We start from the raw sequence: 17,127 nt of genomic DNA, 5'->3' as shown, positions 1-17,127 counted from the left end.
GGAGAGTCCTTTCACCCTTCTTTACAACCAGGTGAAGAAGGATACAAGGACTCCCCCTTTTTTCCCACTCCTCAGTTGATCGTAAAAGGGCTTTTTTGAAATTTATTTAAAAGGATGAACGTGTGCCGATTCAGCGTATCTACGTAATTGTTTATGTTCTGATTGCAAAGGACTCAGTCAGACAGGCTTTCTTGAGTTTAAACGCATAAGGAGTTAGGTTTTATTGTTCTATTAACCCACCGAGGTAAAGATATCAAAATATCACTGTTTTATATCACTGTCACAACACACACACACACACACACACACACACACACGTGCGTATGTAAAAATACAAGTTACAAAGTAAAGGTGGTTAACTTTTGGCCAATTTAAGATTCAACAAGAAAAAAGCTCGTGGCTGAGGCAGTTCTTAAAACTGTAGTCCTTTTTTTTGTTCTTATGGAAACACTGCTTTGCAATTTGAAATCTTCTTTAGAATTTTTCTATCTGCTGTTCACATTATGATCTAAGCTGGCAGGGTTCAAGCTATTTGAGAGAGAGAGAGGAGAGGCAAAAATCCTTCGTCTGCTTTTAGATTTTATTTTTCCAGACTGCTCAAAAGCAAGCAAGGTATTGGAATAAAAGACATTTCAAAATGGTGATCCTGATCTCATAACCTCTCCCCATAATGATTGAGCAGACCTTGGCTATTGTGTTATGGCTGAGGTGATCGATTTTTTAATGTCCAAGCCATCACTTCTAGATGACCCATTCTCCCATTTAATAAGCTAGGAAGAATACATCAACACCTCCAAGGTGACCATTGTCTGAATGCAAATGGTGACAGATATTTTAAATTCCAGTCCTTCTTTGAAGTAATCATTGACATCAGAAGGTGTGAAATTCCAGAACAGCGTTGCCCTGATGACTTATTTAATGTAATGATTTAATCCACATCAGAAACTTCTAGAAGCTTGACCAATTTGCAGTTGCAGACATGTCAGTTGACCTTTGGCAGCCATCTTAAGTCAGTGCCTTTTAACAGCTGAAACTGCTTCTTTTTAAAAGCAAAATGTAAAATATGTAAAAACCAACAGTTGAGATATCATGTTAATAATCCATATAGCACATCTTCATGACTCATTCTTGAAATTCCTTTACAATAATCATGGAGAGTTATTTAACAATTAAATTGATTTATGGCGTACCTCATAATGCACTGGATCATTGAACCCTGATTCTAAATTCATTGCTGATAATTAGGGAAAGAAATCTGCTGTCCTCACCTGGCCTGGCCTACATGTGACTCCAGACCCATAGCAATTTGGTTGACTCTTAAAAATGCCCTCTGAACAAGGGCAATTGGGGATGGGCAATAAATGCTGGCCTAGCCAGTGACGCCCACACCTAACGAACGAATAAAAAAAAAAGTGATTTCAAATGCATAGTGGCAACAGGAATACAGTTGGTTAGCACATTTGACCTGTTACTGTCTGTAATAATCACAGACAAACATTGGCCATGTTCAATTTCCTTTTTCTGCAACTGTAATGCAAACATATTAAAATTTGATTACCACCTTTGTTAAACTAGTGGGTGAATTGCTGGTACTATGACCAGTAATTTCTAAATTAGTGTCTTTTCACCTCTGGGAACATCATTGCAAATTCAGTGCCGTCTAATCAATGAAGGTATCTTTGCCTAGGTCCTATTGCACATAGAAACCTCATAGTTAGCAGAGCAATGTCAATATTATATCGAATGGACAAACATGCACAGAATAAAACTACCCCTACTTTGGCGTGAGATTAGCAATCTTTTCAGAAAATCCACTAAGGTGACTGGAGTGGCAAATGGACATACCTTACTGTTGTAGGGAGGTTTTCCTGAGGTTGAGACAAAGGTACATTTTGGAGCACACTAGAGGGAGCTTTATTCTGCCTACACCATTGACACAAAATGCTACATCGTTTATCGACACCCTTAAATCACACCTTATAAAATTGGCTGAGTGCAAAGTTGGCTGCTGATTCGCTATGAATCCATTTAGCATTAGTAATTTTGACCAATTCCATCTCGCTAATCTCTCCTTTGTGTGAGCTGGGGATGCCTGATGTGTACACTGGCTGTCAGCAATGGAAAGCCTTCCACTACCCAGCACTAACATCTCAATGTGTGGGCAAGTTATTCAATAAAAATACATCAGCCAATGTTAGCTAAACGATTTATTATCAATTGCTTTCTAAATAGATGCATGATTATAAAAATAGAAATTTAAAGTTAATTTTGCTTTAATTTATTTTTATGCATGTAGGTGTTCCAGTGGATTTGATCGTCATCGACAGGATTGGGTCGACAACAGCTGTCCTGATGAGGTACATTGGTGCATTGTCTGAAGTAGAGTTGAGATGAGTAATAAAACAAAATTAAAATTATAATAGAATTTTATTACATTCTCCACCTCATTAAACCATGTTCATGAAAACCATTGACTGTATCATTACTAACTATCTTAATGGCATCGGAGCAAAAGGATGAATGATTTTCAGTCTTAAGATGAGCTCTATGTAATCTGATCAGACAGTTATGCACATCAAGGTATTATGATAAATGTTGTGTCCAGACAGTGTCTCCTGTAGTACTTTCATAGACTTAATAATACTGCCTATTGCTTCTCTGTGAGTAGTTGCCTCTCAAGAGTAATTGGTTTCTGCACTTTGCTGGAGCTGAACTGCTTCTCTCTCTGCTACAGCCTAAAGATAAGACATGTGACATCAAGCCTGGCGAGGTGACTCAAGCTGCTTTATCTACAACATCAGGTGTTGCAACATCAGCTACAAAACCCAGAATCCCAAGCACCACATCTACAACCGCTTTCACATTTGGTCTTCCTACTTCCAGCTTAACGACCGAAGGTATGGGTAAAGACGAATGAACCACTCAGAACTCACTAGTGAGCACAGCAGCAACAAATATTTTGATAGTTAAGAGTCAGTGTCGAACCTAATTTTTTTTTTAATGGACCAGCTAAAAGACACAGTTTACATTGATTTGAAATTATTTTGGCATCACAAAGTGTATAGTGTTATTTGTGTATGAAGTTATCCAACCAAGCTGGGTGAGATCACATCAAAGAAGTGAGCTCAAAACACTTCCACTTCAACTAGTGCAGAGTAAAAGGATAAAATAGATCACACCTACTTAATCGACTTTATGTTAACTGAAGGGCCAATTATCCTGCCAGATCTTACCAAGTATTCTGATACCACATTTGGATCGTTGCTTATGTATGTTTATATGCGCCATAGAACTGTATTTTCACTGGTCAGAAAATTACTAAGTGCCAGCAGTATAACTCAGGTGGCTATCTAAAGCTGGCAGATACTCATTGATTTTCAGTGATAATTATAAGTTCTTTTGTTCAGGTTATGACATATCTTAGTCCTATTTCTGAGAATTTGCTCCACATGTCAACTAACCTGAGGGGAAAGTTCTTGTTACAATTTCAGCTCGAGGCTCGTAAATTTTGTATTTGCATATTGCTCCATGATACCATAAATAATACCACTGACCGCTCTATGAAGGGTGCTGTGTCAATGTTTAACCTAAGTCATCATAAGATGCAAAAGAATCACTGCAGGAGTTCCTCAGGGTAGTGTCCTAGGCCCAACCATCTTCAGCTGCTTCATCAATGACCTTCCTTCCATCATAAGGTCAGAAGTGGAGATGTTCGCTAATGATTGCACAATGTTCAGCACCATTTGCTACCCGCTCAGATACTGAAGCAGTCCATGTCCAAATGCAGCAAGACCTGGACAATATCCAGACTTGGGCTGACAAGTGGCAAGTAACATTCGCACCACACAAGTGTCAGGCAATGACCATCTCCACCAAGAGAGAATCCAACCATCGCCCCTTGATGTTCAATGACATTGCCATCACTGAATTCCCCCAATGTCAACATCTTGTGGTTGCCATTGACCAGAAACTGAACTGGACTAGCCGTATAAACACTGGTGGCTACAAGAGCAGGTCAGAGGCTACGAATCGTGCAACGAATAATTCACCTTCTGACTCCCCAAATCCTGTCCACCATCTACAAGGCACAAGTCAAGAGTGTGATGGAATATTCCCCACTTGCCTGGATGAGTGCAGCTTCTACAACACTGAAGAAGCTGGACACCATCCAGGACAAAGCAGTCCGCTTGATTGGCACCACAGCCACAAGCATTCACTACCTTCACCATCAACGCACAGCCGCAGCAGTGTGTACCATCTACAAGATGCACTGCAGGAATTCACCAAGACTGCTTAGACAGCACCTTCCAAACCCACGACCACCACCACATAGAAGGACAAGGGCAGCAGATAGATGGGAACATCACCGCCTGCAAGTTCCCCTCCAAGGCACTCACCATCCTGACTTGGAAATATATCGCTGTTCCTTCACTGTCGCAGGGTCAAAATCCTGGAATTCCCTCCCTAACAGCATTGTGGGTGTATCTACACCTCATGGACTGCAACAGTTCAAGAAGGCAGCTCACCACCACTTTCTCAAGGGCAACTAGGGATGGGCAATATTTGCTGGCCCTTGTGAATGAATAAAAAAAAGTGAAAATAATTGGCAACATTTCATTAAGGAAGATATTTATTGGTTAATGTTATAAGTGTTCTTGATTTGAATCAAGTATATTTAAGATTGGAATAAATGCAGCATTGGTTTCCCATTTTGTGTACCTTGACATTGATACCTTGATGGGTTACAGCAGAAATAAATGAATGTTTTGCTGCTCGTAATGTGGCATTTTAAACAGCAGGTCATTATCTGTATGGACTTTTAAAGCTCTCAGATCTTCAGTTACGACATGTGTTCTTGCACCCTCGTGATTTTAATGTACAAAATGGAGCACTTGCATTCACATTGCTCAACATGTTCTTAAAATACAATTACGTACAAAAATCAGCTAATGGTGCTTTTAAACAGCTGAGTGCTTAGTATTGGAGCCAGCAAGGGAGAGACTGTAGTGCAGGCCTGATGACATGATGAGCGTGGTCTGCATTTAGAATTAAAGGCCATTTAAACATCATCCTCCCTCACCCCACCCCCCCCCACCTCCTGACTCCACCAGGAATATCATCCACTGAATTGCAGCTTAATGCAGCTGTTTTTCTTGGGGATCCAACTCCACTGCACATATTGTAGGTGTAGATTCCTGATCTCATGATAGTTTTGTGAGACTGTGTTCAAACAAGCAGTGGCAGGAATGAGTCAGAGTGACGAATCAGGAGCCGAGTTTTTCTGCAAACTGAATGATGTAGGGTATGAAGTAGATCAGAAAGTTAGGGAGAAGAGGAAGGGTGATGACAGGATAGCAGTCGGAAAGGTAAACAAGAATAGTTAAGAAAGATAATACCCTTTATTGCAGAAAGCGTTTACCTTTCATGTAGGTTACAGTTCCGAATGAACATGTAACTAAAACAGAACTACTTTATTTGCTGCTTTCAATCACAATTTTACAGATCCCCGCCGGCAGGTTTGAGGGTGGTGGTGCTCATAGAATGTAGCGCGTGCACTGCATGCAGCCTACTAGCCTGCCCTTGACCTGTTTTCAATTTTACAGGGGGAAGTAGAGGCATCAGGCATTCCCCCCGCCTCCCCCCGCCCTACTAAGATCATATTCCCTCTCCGTTAAACCTCCTCCCACCGCCGGCCTCTAAAACTTGGCTGTCCAGTCACCTCACTGGGGCCTGCTAGCCAGGCCCCAAAGATAAACCGGATTTCAGTCCTGCCTCTATGGCTCCTCTTCCTTGGGAACTGAATGTAGTCCTAGCAGTGACCACCGCTCAATCCTGGGGCTGTTGGGACTACAGAGTTGCCAGCCATCCGACTGGCCACAAGCTCTCTCCTCCCCTGATGGCGATGGAATTCTCACCTTTAGTCAATCAATGCCCCACCAAATGTTAAATGGATGCGGGGGATGCATTGCTTGCCAACTCTTCTGGTGGTGGGGCGGTAAACCCTACGATCCAAAAATCCTGCCCACTGTGTTTGTTTCTTGCTTTTACACTTGAAATTTTACAATGTATTGTTAGTATCAAACAGTTTCGTGCATTGTTGTTAATATTGTAAAGCACGGTTTGAAATTGTTTCCACTTATTTGTGAACTCATTCACTGGTGGTTTTAGGCAAGCTGAACCAGGGAATACTCAATTATTCAAACTCTTTTGGAATTTGCTCCATCTTGTTCAAGATACCTTAATAAATGTCATTTAAGTAACAAGTTGCTTGCATTCGCATATCAACAAAGTAATTTATTATTTACTTAGGAAATAAATTTCACACATAACTCAAGCATTTACAGGCAGAGGGATGGGATAGTAAAAATCATCTCACCTAAGTAACAGACCAAGCACGGATTAAATAATAATGGAGACTATAGTACATAGCCAAAGCTGTGTTATACAAAAGCATAACATTTTGAACAGTATTTGAGGAGAAAAATAGAAATAATATGCATTTTTCAAAACTGCCTTTGCATTTCTTTAAAACCTGCTTCTTATTTCATAGTGACAATCAGAAATATGTAACATGCAATACCGTTGTATTTTGTTCATTTAGAGTTGCCGAAATTACAGCTGAAAATTCTCCCCCAAACCACTTGCGACTGCACTTTTAAATTCTTAATTGTCTCTCCATTCACCACAATACATCTGCAGCCACAAATTTACTCTATCATTCCCTCGCCTACATCTTTAATGCACTTGTCCCCTGCAAAACTTTTACTCTATCCTACCTTAAACCCCTCTCTCCAATCCTCTCCATACTTGCCTCCAAGAAAAAATGTGAGGAACTCCAGCACCTGTTTGTCATATCCATTCAATTGCTCCCATCTCTTTGCATTGTCCACAAAGCCAAGTGTCTCTCCTTGGCTCCCCCTTGCCCTTGGACTGATCCAATGGGGGAGATCTTTCTCCCCATCGTGTGGGCTGGGCGGGAGAGGGCGTGGGCGGGCACGCAGCTGATTGCCGCCCATGCGTGGCCATCTTACGTGGGCAGCGTGAGGCGCACCCGAAAGCGCTGAGTGCTCCCTGTGCGGGTGGGGGGAGAAGGGAGAGTGGGAGCCTGCGCTCTTTCACGCATGAGAGTGCAGAAATCTCCCTGAGGCACGAGCTGCCTTAGAGAGATTTATTTCATTGTGAAAACCTAAAAAAAAGATTTGAAAAAATTAATGGGACATGTCCCCTCAGTGTCACATGAGCTGGGACATAGCTATGAATTTTATTTTAAAATTTTATTAATGTTATAAAACCTGCATGAAACCTCATCCTGCACGTAGATGAGGTTCCATGAAAAATGCGAAGGCCGCCTGGGCTCTTCACCTGCCCGCCAACCTTAAGGTTGGACGGACAGCCCTGAGAAGCAGTTTAATTAATTGATTAATGGCCTTAATAGGCCTTTGACAGTTCGGCAGGTGCACAGCCGACTCCACTGTGCGCCCACCAAGCTGAGGTTCGGAATGACGCGTGGTGATGTCGGGACGCATGCCCAATGTCACCACACGTCATTTTATGCATTGGCGAGTGGTAGCCCCCCCCTCCCCACCACATGCCAACCAGAAGATTCAGGCCTATGTTTTTTTCTACTTCTTCTCCTATATCCCCCCATGTTCCCTCAAAACTCATCCTGTCCTTGAGACCCAATCCCTGTTCCCTTGACCTCAACTCTACTAAACTGCTGACCACTCCACTTTCCTCTCTGGCTGTCACACCAGCTGACATTGTAAACCGTAACCTCCCCTTGGACATTGCCCTGACCCTTCCGAAACCACTAGCATCATCTTCCCTCCACTACCCCCAGCCTCCACTCTGTCCTTGGAAAGTACCCCCCAACCTCCATTCTCCATTTCCCCACCAAAGTCCTTGGTTATGTTTATCGCTCAAATCCTTGCCTAGCTTTTCCGTAACTCTTTGTTTTTGATTTTTCCAGCCTAATGCCCCAAGCACAGCACTGAGGCAGTCCTACAGCTGACAACTTCTGTAACTCTGACCACATTATCTCATTTCACCCATCTTGACCTCTGTGCTGCCTCTGTTGGTGTTAACTGCACTATCTGTCCTGTTTTCCAGTTCAAATGGCACTGCTCAAGCTTATTTCCACTCTTACCTATCCAATTATAGCCAAAACATTTCCAGCAATGGCTTCTCTTTCTGTCCTCACACCATTAACTGGTGTTCCTCATCGACTTTTTGTACCTTGCTGACGTATATCCGAATAAGAAACTCTCTCTGTTCTAACTCTGCACCAACCTCTCTTGCCACTGCCTTTGTGTTGGCATATTGCATCTTCAACATCTAAGCCTGAATCTTCCGTTCGGTGTGCGGGGGCGGGCCCCGCTTGCTGGTGTGTAAAGTGATGCGCAGTAACTTTGGGCACGAGCCCTGACATCACCACACGTCATTCCGATCTTCAGTTCAGCGGGCCCTCACCGGTGTCGGCTGTGCACCTGCCGAACTGTCAAAGGCCTATTAAGGCCATTTAGCAACCAATTGAAACAATTAACAGGCTGCCTGTCCAACCTTACAGTTGGCAGGCAGGCAAAGAGCCCAGGCAGCCTTCACATTTATCATGAAACCTCATCCACAGGCGGATAAAGCAAATAAAGTTTTTTATTAAAATTCACTGATATGCCCCAGCTCATGTGACACTGTCACATGAAGGGACATGTCCCATTAAATTTTTCTATTTTTTTTTTGGAGTTTTCATAATGAAAATAATCCCTCTGAGGCAGCTCCGTGCCTCAAGGGGATTTCTGCTTTCTTTTGTGCGCATGCGCAAAAGAACACAGACCCCCGACTCTCCCCCCTTCCCCCGCCTGCTTCCGGGTGCGCATCACGCTGGGCGGGCTTTAATTGGCCCATCCATGTAAAATCGCAGTGCATGGCCGATCAAGGGTGGCAATCAATTGGGTGCCCGCCCACTCCCGCTCCCACCCGTGCTGCACGACAGGGAGAAAATTCTCCCCCTAGTCCTGGATGATCTTCGATTTCCCCTAGTTAAAAATTTGGATGACCAAAGCCATTATATTCGGCCTCCATAATGAACTCTATGCCCTTGCCACTAATTTCATCCCCTTCCTGACAACTATCTCAGAACCAGACCATTTGCAATATGAGCATCCTATTTATCTCCAGGCTGAGTTCCTGACCCCATTTCCTCTCCAGGACAAAAGCCATCTGCTTCCGACCTTCTCTTCCCACTCCCGAACCGTTACTTCTAATATCTCCCAAAGATCAATCCTTGGCCCCCTCTTATTTCTTATCTACCTGCTACTCCTTGGCGACATCATCTGAAAACACAGCGTCAATTTTGACATGCACACAGACAACACCCAGTTCTACTCCACCGCCTCTTTCAATGTCTTCACAGTTGCTAAATTATCAGACTGCTTGTCTAACATCCAGTACTGGATAAGCTGAAATTTCTACCAATTATGTAATGGGAAGACAAAAACCATTGTTTTCAGTCCCTGCTACAAACCCCTTTCCCTAGCTACTGACTCCATTTGTCTCCCTTGCACCAGACTGTTTGTACATTGATGTCATATTCAACCATGAGATGAGCTTCTGACCACAGATCTGTCTCATCACATAGACTGCTCATTTACACATCTGAATCCACCCCTGCTTCAGCTCCTCAGATGCTGAAATCTTCATCCATGTCTATATTATTTCTCGACTTGACCATTTTACCACAGCCCTGGTCAGCCTCACATATTCAAACTCCCATAAATTCAGGGCATCCAAAATGCTGTTACCACATCTTAGTTTGCACCAAGTCCCGTTCACCCAGTGCTCCTGGTCAAGCAACGCCTTGATTTTAAAATTCTCATCCTTGTTTGCAAATCTTTCCATGACTTTTCTCTTCCCTATAATAATATAATAATAAAATAATTACCCCATAATCTCATCCAGCCCCACAACCCTCCAAGATATCTGTGCTCCTTTAATTCTGGCCTCTTCAATGTTTCTGATTTTAATTGTTCTATAGTTGTGGTTGTGCCTTTAGCTGCCTCAACCCTAAGGTCTGGAATTCCATCATTAAACGTTCCCAACTCTTTTTTTTCCTTTAAGACACTCCTTAAACCCTACCACTTTGCCCAAGCTTTTGGCCATCTGTCTTAATATTGCCTATGTGGTTTGGTGTCAAATTTTGGCTTCTAGATGCTCCTATGAAATGGCTTGGGACATTTTATTCTGTTAAAGGCATGATATAAATATATATATTGCTGCTGCAAGTTGCTATCTCTGTAAGCTTGCCCACTTCTACTTTTACTTCCTATCCCTGTTATCTCCTCAGCCAGCCCTACAACTTCGTACTCAGCTCTCCATTCCCCTGATATTGGCCTACTGTACAGGCCTTCCGTCAACTGTTGTGCCTTCAGTTTTGCATGCTGTATTCTCTGGGATTCCTTCCTAAAACCTGTTTGCATCCCTACCTCCCTCTCCTCCTTTAAAACCTTCTTTAACACCCTTTAAACAAACAGCTGGTCACCCAGCCCTGGGTTCTGCCAGGGCCACTCAGCCCTTGACCTTATTACAGCTTTGATCCAAATATGGACAAAAGAGCGGAACACAAGAGGTGAGGGGAGAGTGATGAGTGACTGTCCTTGACATCAAGGTAGCATTTGACCAAGTGTGCATCAAGGAACCCTAGCAAAACTGAAGTTAATGGGAAACAGAAGCAAAACTCTCCACTGGTTAGAGTCATGTCTAGCACAAATGACAATGTTTGTGGTTGTTGGAGGTCAATCATCTCAATCCCGGACACACAGCAGGAGCTCCTCAGGGTAGTGTCCTAGACCCAACAATCTTCAGCTGCTTCATTCCATCATTAGGTCAGAAGTGGGGATGTTCACTGATGATTGCACAATGTTCAGCACCGTTTGCAACTCCTCAGATACTGAAGCAGTCCATGTCCAAATGCAGCAAGACCTGGACAATATCCAGGCTTGGGCTGATAAGTGGCAAGTAGCATTTGTGCAACACAAGTACCAGGCAGTGACCATCTCCAACAAGAGAGAATTCAACTATCTCCCATTGATATTCAATGGCATTACCATTGTTGAATCCCCCACAATCAACATCCTAGGGTTACCATTGACCAGAAATTGAACTGGACCAGCTATATAAACACCATGCCTACAAGAGCAGGTCAGGGGCTGGGCATTGTGCAATAGGTAATTCACCACCTGACTCCCCAAAGCCTGTCCACCATCTACAAGGCAGATCTCTGGAATGTGATGAATACTCTCCACTTGCCTGCATGAGTACAGCTCCAACAACACTCAAGAAACTCGACACCATCCAGGACAAAGCAGCCTGTTTGATCAGCACCCCATCCACCATCTTCAACATTCACTCCCTCCACCACCAATGCACAGTGGCAGCATTCTGTACCATCTACAAAATGCACTGCAGCAACTTACCAAAGGTCCTTCGACAGCACTTTCCAAATCTGTGATCTTTACCGCCTAGAAGGACAAGGGCAGCTGATGCTTGGGAATACTACCACCTGGAAGTTCCCCACCGAGTCACTCACCATCCTGACTTGGAAATATATCGCCGCTCCTTCACTGTCACTGGGTCAAATTCCTGGAACTCCCTTCCCAACAGCACTTTGGGTGTACCTACGCTACATGGGCTGCAGCAGTTCAAGAAGGCAGCTCACCTGCACCCTCTCAAGGTCAATTACAGATGAGCAATTAATTTTGGTCTAGCCAGTGATGCCCACATCCCATGAATGAATACAAAAAAGTGTCATGCTATGACTTTGTGAAGCAACTTGGTATATTTCTTTACATTAGAGGATCAACATAAATATTATTATTGAAATCATTTGACCCAATTGTTCCCGTATTATTGCTACTTCATCAATTGAAACTACTGTATCCCGTTTTTCTACTTTTCCTGGTATTCTTGTGTATTCTTCCTTATGCAATTCTCTGTCATATAATTTTCTACTTGCCACAATAACCACTTATGGTAAAGCATTTTATCTTCCAATAACAATCTGTGTGAAAATGTTTCTTCTAATTTGATTGTTTTATCATAGCTGACTGGTGAGTGACCACATATAAACCTTCCCTTTCAATTTGCTGCTAATTGTGAAACAAAATTGAGTTTTGAGAATTTCATATAAAGTAGATGTGATGTGTGTTATTGGTTGTGTCAATTGAAAATATTCAGTCATACCCTTGGGCAGCACTGCTGGAGTTCCTCTTTGTGTCCTGCTAAATGGATAGTGCTGCACTGTAAGACTTGAATTTGCAAGCTGCTGCTAACTCATATTTTAAATCTCTTGCAGATGATACAAAGATTGCTCTGCACCTGAGGGATAATGGAGGTAAATGTTTGACTTAAGTGATTATTTTAAGTTCGGTTGTTTTCATTTAAACTATTTATAGCGTCCTGTGGCACTTTGCCAAGAATTTAGTATGGATTTGAAGACAGGTGCGTTTATCTTGTTTTTTTTCCATAAACATATTTATCCTCATTTCATGTTTTTATAAAATTTGCTCCAAAGCTGCATTAAAAACTGAATTCAGAATAAAGGCTGAAATCAAGCAGCGCATACATGCAGTTTGGTAAATTTTATATACCAATGTAAAATTTTGGAGGTGTATGATATGTCAATATCAAAAAGGTATTGATTTTAAAAATTTTATATATTTTATTTCCAGTAATGTTACAATATCCACAACACAACTTGTATAAAAATGTATTATTTTGCTAGTGTGAATCCGAGCAGATTAGTTTTGTGGACACCTGACCTTACAAGTAGTGCTCAGAATAATGAAAAGTGTGTCTCTGGGCTCACAGTTTGACAATGCATGTTACATACTGTTTCAAATCACTTCAGAATAATACAGTTGCCACAAGTGGGGAAGTGAGTATTCATAAAAGCATATTTCTCCAGAGCATGCACTTTTTTATCTAATGACCTTCGGCACTTTTTTTCACTTGTATATATTTATATTTTTCTTTATATTAAGTGGTTCCATCTTCTACAAGTGACTTTATAATTGTGGTAAATTTGACCTGTGATATCCTGTGTGGATTTGCAGAATTATTTTTAGTCCATCTATAAATGATATGGAGAGACCTAGCAATGGAACAAGTAGAGGAGGAGGCCCACCTGCAACCAAAGACAGACCAAGACTCTAACAGTAAGATATTCTTGTGATACGCTAGGCAGAATTTGATGAAGATGGCAGAGGGCCCTGATGTCTGCCACCAAAACTGGCGGCACACCTGCCAACCTGATTCCCAGGGAATTAAGTCCCTCATTGGCAGTGGGAACCCTGCTGCCAGGGCTCCTGGCTCCATGGGGAATAGTTCAGTGCCACACTTGCCCCAGTAGGGCACAAATCCTGCCCCCTGAGGACAGTTGTCAATCAGAGACTGGTTACCAGCAGCGCCACTGGAGGCGGTGGCTGTTGCTAGTAATTCATCTGGGTCTTCACCAGGGATCCCTGAAGAAAGATAGTTGACAGCGGGATGGGGGTTGTGGGGAGGGGGTTCAGTGGTGAGGGAGTGAGAGGTGGATGGGGAAAAATGGCAGGGGTTGGCTGTCAGCATCTTCTCTCCTCCCCAGCCATAACGATATCAAATGACGGAGCAGGTTCAAAGGGCTGAATGGGCTACTCCTGCTCCTAAGTCCTTTGTTCCTAAAATATCTTTGGCAGCTTCAGCCTGTGTACTAATTCAACTATCATTAAGGGCATTAGAATAAGAAAATAATTGAAATCCAACTACAATTCTTAGATTCTAATCTTATGCTGCTACTCAGTAACAGGAATAAATCAAGTTACTGGCTGAAGGTTTCCAGTGCAAGTCTCCTGGATTAGAAGTGGTCCTATACTTCTTGTGCAAGGCAATAAGATGGGCCAACAACTGATGACACCATATCTACTGCTTCAGTGGCTGGTTGGTTTCTGGAAAGCCTTTTTTCAATTTTAGTGACATTACCCTGAGAGGCCTAATCCAAACATGCACCTAAACTAGCATTGAGCTTGAGCTTGAAGAAGCTCTTATTGGGACAGATACTCAAGAATACCAATTGTAAAGGGAACAACAATTTATACTGCATGAGAAGAGAGTGCTGATTGGGCGATTGCTTCACTAGCATGTCTCTTTTTTCAGCGGTACTCAAGTTCTTTACTACCAAACGACCATTTGAAGCCCTCATTGTGGCCCAGTATTTTCAGGCCCCAGGATCTTTAACTTGGCCTCTCAAGCTAGTTCAATGCACCAGCATTAGACGCTCTCCCTCCCTTCAACTTTACTTTGCTCTGTTCTGTTCTGAGCAATCTTGCTCTGCTTGCAGAGAAGTACTATTTGAATGTTTGAAGTTCAAAAAACTGATAGAGTGAGACTGAAATGTCCACCTGCATCCTAGATTGTGTGTGAGTAACTCAGTACGTGACTCAGGCAGTGTTACAAATGGGTTTTTGAGACATCTTCATCATTTGCCAGCTATTTCAAATTTTCTGCCTAATAATGGATGCGGTCCTTTAGGTAGCAGCTGCAGTATTTGAAGAGAGCAGCTGCACACTATTCTCCCCACATGCCCCTAGATGACAACAAGCTCACTGCTTGGTCCAAACCATTTTGGAGCTCTCTATGCACAAATAATGCAACCAAACATGATGCCAGTAAGAGCTAATCTAACCATACACTGCTTCAGAGCCAGGACTGGAAAATCATTCCTTATTTTAAAGATACTCCTCATGATCCAGGAAGATCTCAGAAACTACCTCTTGTCTGATGACACCTATAGTTTTAATTCATCTAACAGGTCACATAGTAATTTTTCCAGTGGTCTTTTGAAGAAAAGTCCTTAGACTTCCTGCAATTCGATTTTAATTCCAGTAATGGATCGACATAAAAAGTACATTTTTAAGAGTTGCAGTGTCCTTGGAAAAGTGGCCCTCCTATCATAAGTGTGGATAGAACAAACCCCTACTGAAGGCTGAAGACCTGGTTCCAAATACCAGGGACAGGATTGTTTGCATATCTGGGACAGGCCTCTGCCACCTTGCCTTGCCTTGATTAAATTTTCTACTGTGGAGCTGTGCCTCACTGCTCCATCTGGTACCCCAGCAAGGCCTAAGTGGGCTAAAGAGAAATATCTCACAGATAAGTCTTCAACTCCCAGAGCAGTCATTCTGATGCTAGAGAAGGTAATCTATCTCCTTCGGAATTGATAACCTTATTCTAGTGGAAGGTTAGGGACTGTCACCAGATCTCAACAATATAAAGGTAGAAGAGAAGAATTTTCTGGGGAAATGCGAGAACTCTTCCCACATACCCCCTCAACAAAGGGAGCACAGAAGAAGATCCATTCAAGGCCTGGTCTGTCACCAACTAGATTTTAAAGGATCAATTTACGTGAAGCGTATCATCCCAGTGGAACTGGCTCCAAGCAAGCCCCAGCCCATAACCCCCTACTCCCACAGACAGAAATCTGCTTCATGCCCTCCCTCAAGCCAAGAATTTCAGGGCCAGTGAATTTACTAAATGATTCATATTAATGTTACATGGTTCCATAATCAAACGGACCCTTTGAAGTACTTTCTACCTAATACAGTTGCTGTCTGTTACCGAGTCTTTGAAGGTCGCTACCTAGTTTTTCATTTGATTTTAATCTCATTCTAGTTTGTGCTGAGTTCAGTTAAACTCAGGGGTTAAAATGATTTAAGATTTTTTTTAAAAATTCATTCCAGTCAATGACAAGCCTTGTCAGCTTCTCTGACATATCCCAAGTTCATCTCTGTAGGGCCAAAATGGTCTTATAGCCTCTAGGATATCCTGGAAGGCCCCTGGCCATCCACCAATTACTGTCTTCCATAGTGGCTGTAGTAAAGGATCATTGGATGTTTCCTGTTGCAACACTTGGCACTTTGATTGGCCAAAATACATAAGGCCAACATACAGAACATCTTTTATTTCATTGTTCAGAAGGTCGACTTGCTGATCTAGGGAGATAGCTGTAGTTTTTGACAAGTTAGGTAGACAGCTTAGAGCATCAGATGTGACCGTGGAATTACTCATCTTGTAGCGTACATCACAATCATAGCCTTACATTTTGACTAGTAGACGTAATCTTATGATGCACAATTTAGGGTTTCTGCCAGATCATTTCAAGCAGTTTATGATCGGTCTCCACGATGAACTTCTTTCCAAATAGGTAAGTGTGGAATCGCTGGATGCCGAATATCAGCAAGTTTCATGTTCTATATTTGAATAAGTAGCTTGAGCAGTAGACAAACTTTTGGAGGCAAAAAGAATAGACTTCCCATTCTGGAGGAGGAATGCTCCAAGTCCTTTTTGGACTGAATCGTGGTCACCTCAGGTTGTAAAGCTGAAAATTGACTGTCCGGTCATTAAAAACGTGTTGATGGCCCCCCTGCCAAACAAAAGGTATTTCTTTCTTCAGAAGTTCATGAAGAGATGAGGCTTTCTGGACAAAGGCAATTACATAGGTTAAAAGGAAATTAAACAAACCGAGGCAATGTTGCAGATTGTTCTTGTCTTGTAGAATGAGCATTGCATTGACATATTCTAGCTTGCTAGGGTCAGGTATGTGTCGAAATAGATGGATCCAGAAAAGTGATCTGTGTTGCTTTGATGTTGCACTTCTGACTGTTGATCACCAGACCTTCCCTGCATGCAGCTTCTATTAGAAGGTGCAACATTTGGTCATGCTCCTGTTGTACCAATAACGGCAATGTCGTCTGCAGTGGAGATGCACCCTGGGATATCACACGTGATCCTGTTCATATGTTATTGGGAAATATCCTGGCTTACGGAAATCCTGAACCTTTGGAAACAGTATCTCCCAAAAAGAGTATGATAGCTCCTGGGATGTCTTCTCCAAATGCACCAACATAGCCATTCCTGTCATTGAGTTTAGAGAAGAATTTTGCAAATTTGGGGTTCAGCTCCTCAAGTGTGGGAATTTTGTGAGGGCATCATTTTGGAACTGCACTTAGACACTTTGGGTCTAAATAAAAGTGTATAGAACCATCTTTCTTAATGATGCTCATGATAGAGCCATACCAATCCATGTAGTGCTGGACTTTT

General features: G+C 42.5%; 1 protein-coding gene across 1 annotated transcript in view; it reads left to right on the top strand.

Moving 5' to 3' along the window:
- plxdc2b (plexin domain containing 2b) overlaps positions 1-17,127 on the top strand; it is a 475,098-nt gene that overhangs the window by 386,973 nt on the left and 70,998 nt on the right. Inside the window, exons 10-12 of the mRNA XM_041184992.1 lie at positions 2,297-2,357; positions 2,735-2,897; positions 12,347-12,385. Coding sequence (XP_041040926.1) covers positions 2,297-2,357; positions 2,735-2,897; positions 12,347-12,385 — 263 coding nt within the window. The remainder of the gene's footprint in view (positions 1-2,296; positions 2,358-2,734; positions 2,898-12,346; positions 12,386-17,127) is intronic.

This window comes from Carcharodon carcharias, chromosome 3 (genome assembly GCF_017639515.1).
Source record: "Carcharodon carcharias isolate sCarCar2 chromosome 3, sCarCar2.pri, whole genome shotgun sequence".
Lineage (NCBI taxonomy): Eukaryota > Metazoa > Chordata > Chondrichthyes > Lamniformes > Lamnidae > Carcharodon > Carcharodon carcharias.
This window is presented reverse-complemented; position numbering and strand designations above follow the sequence as displayed.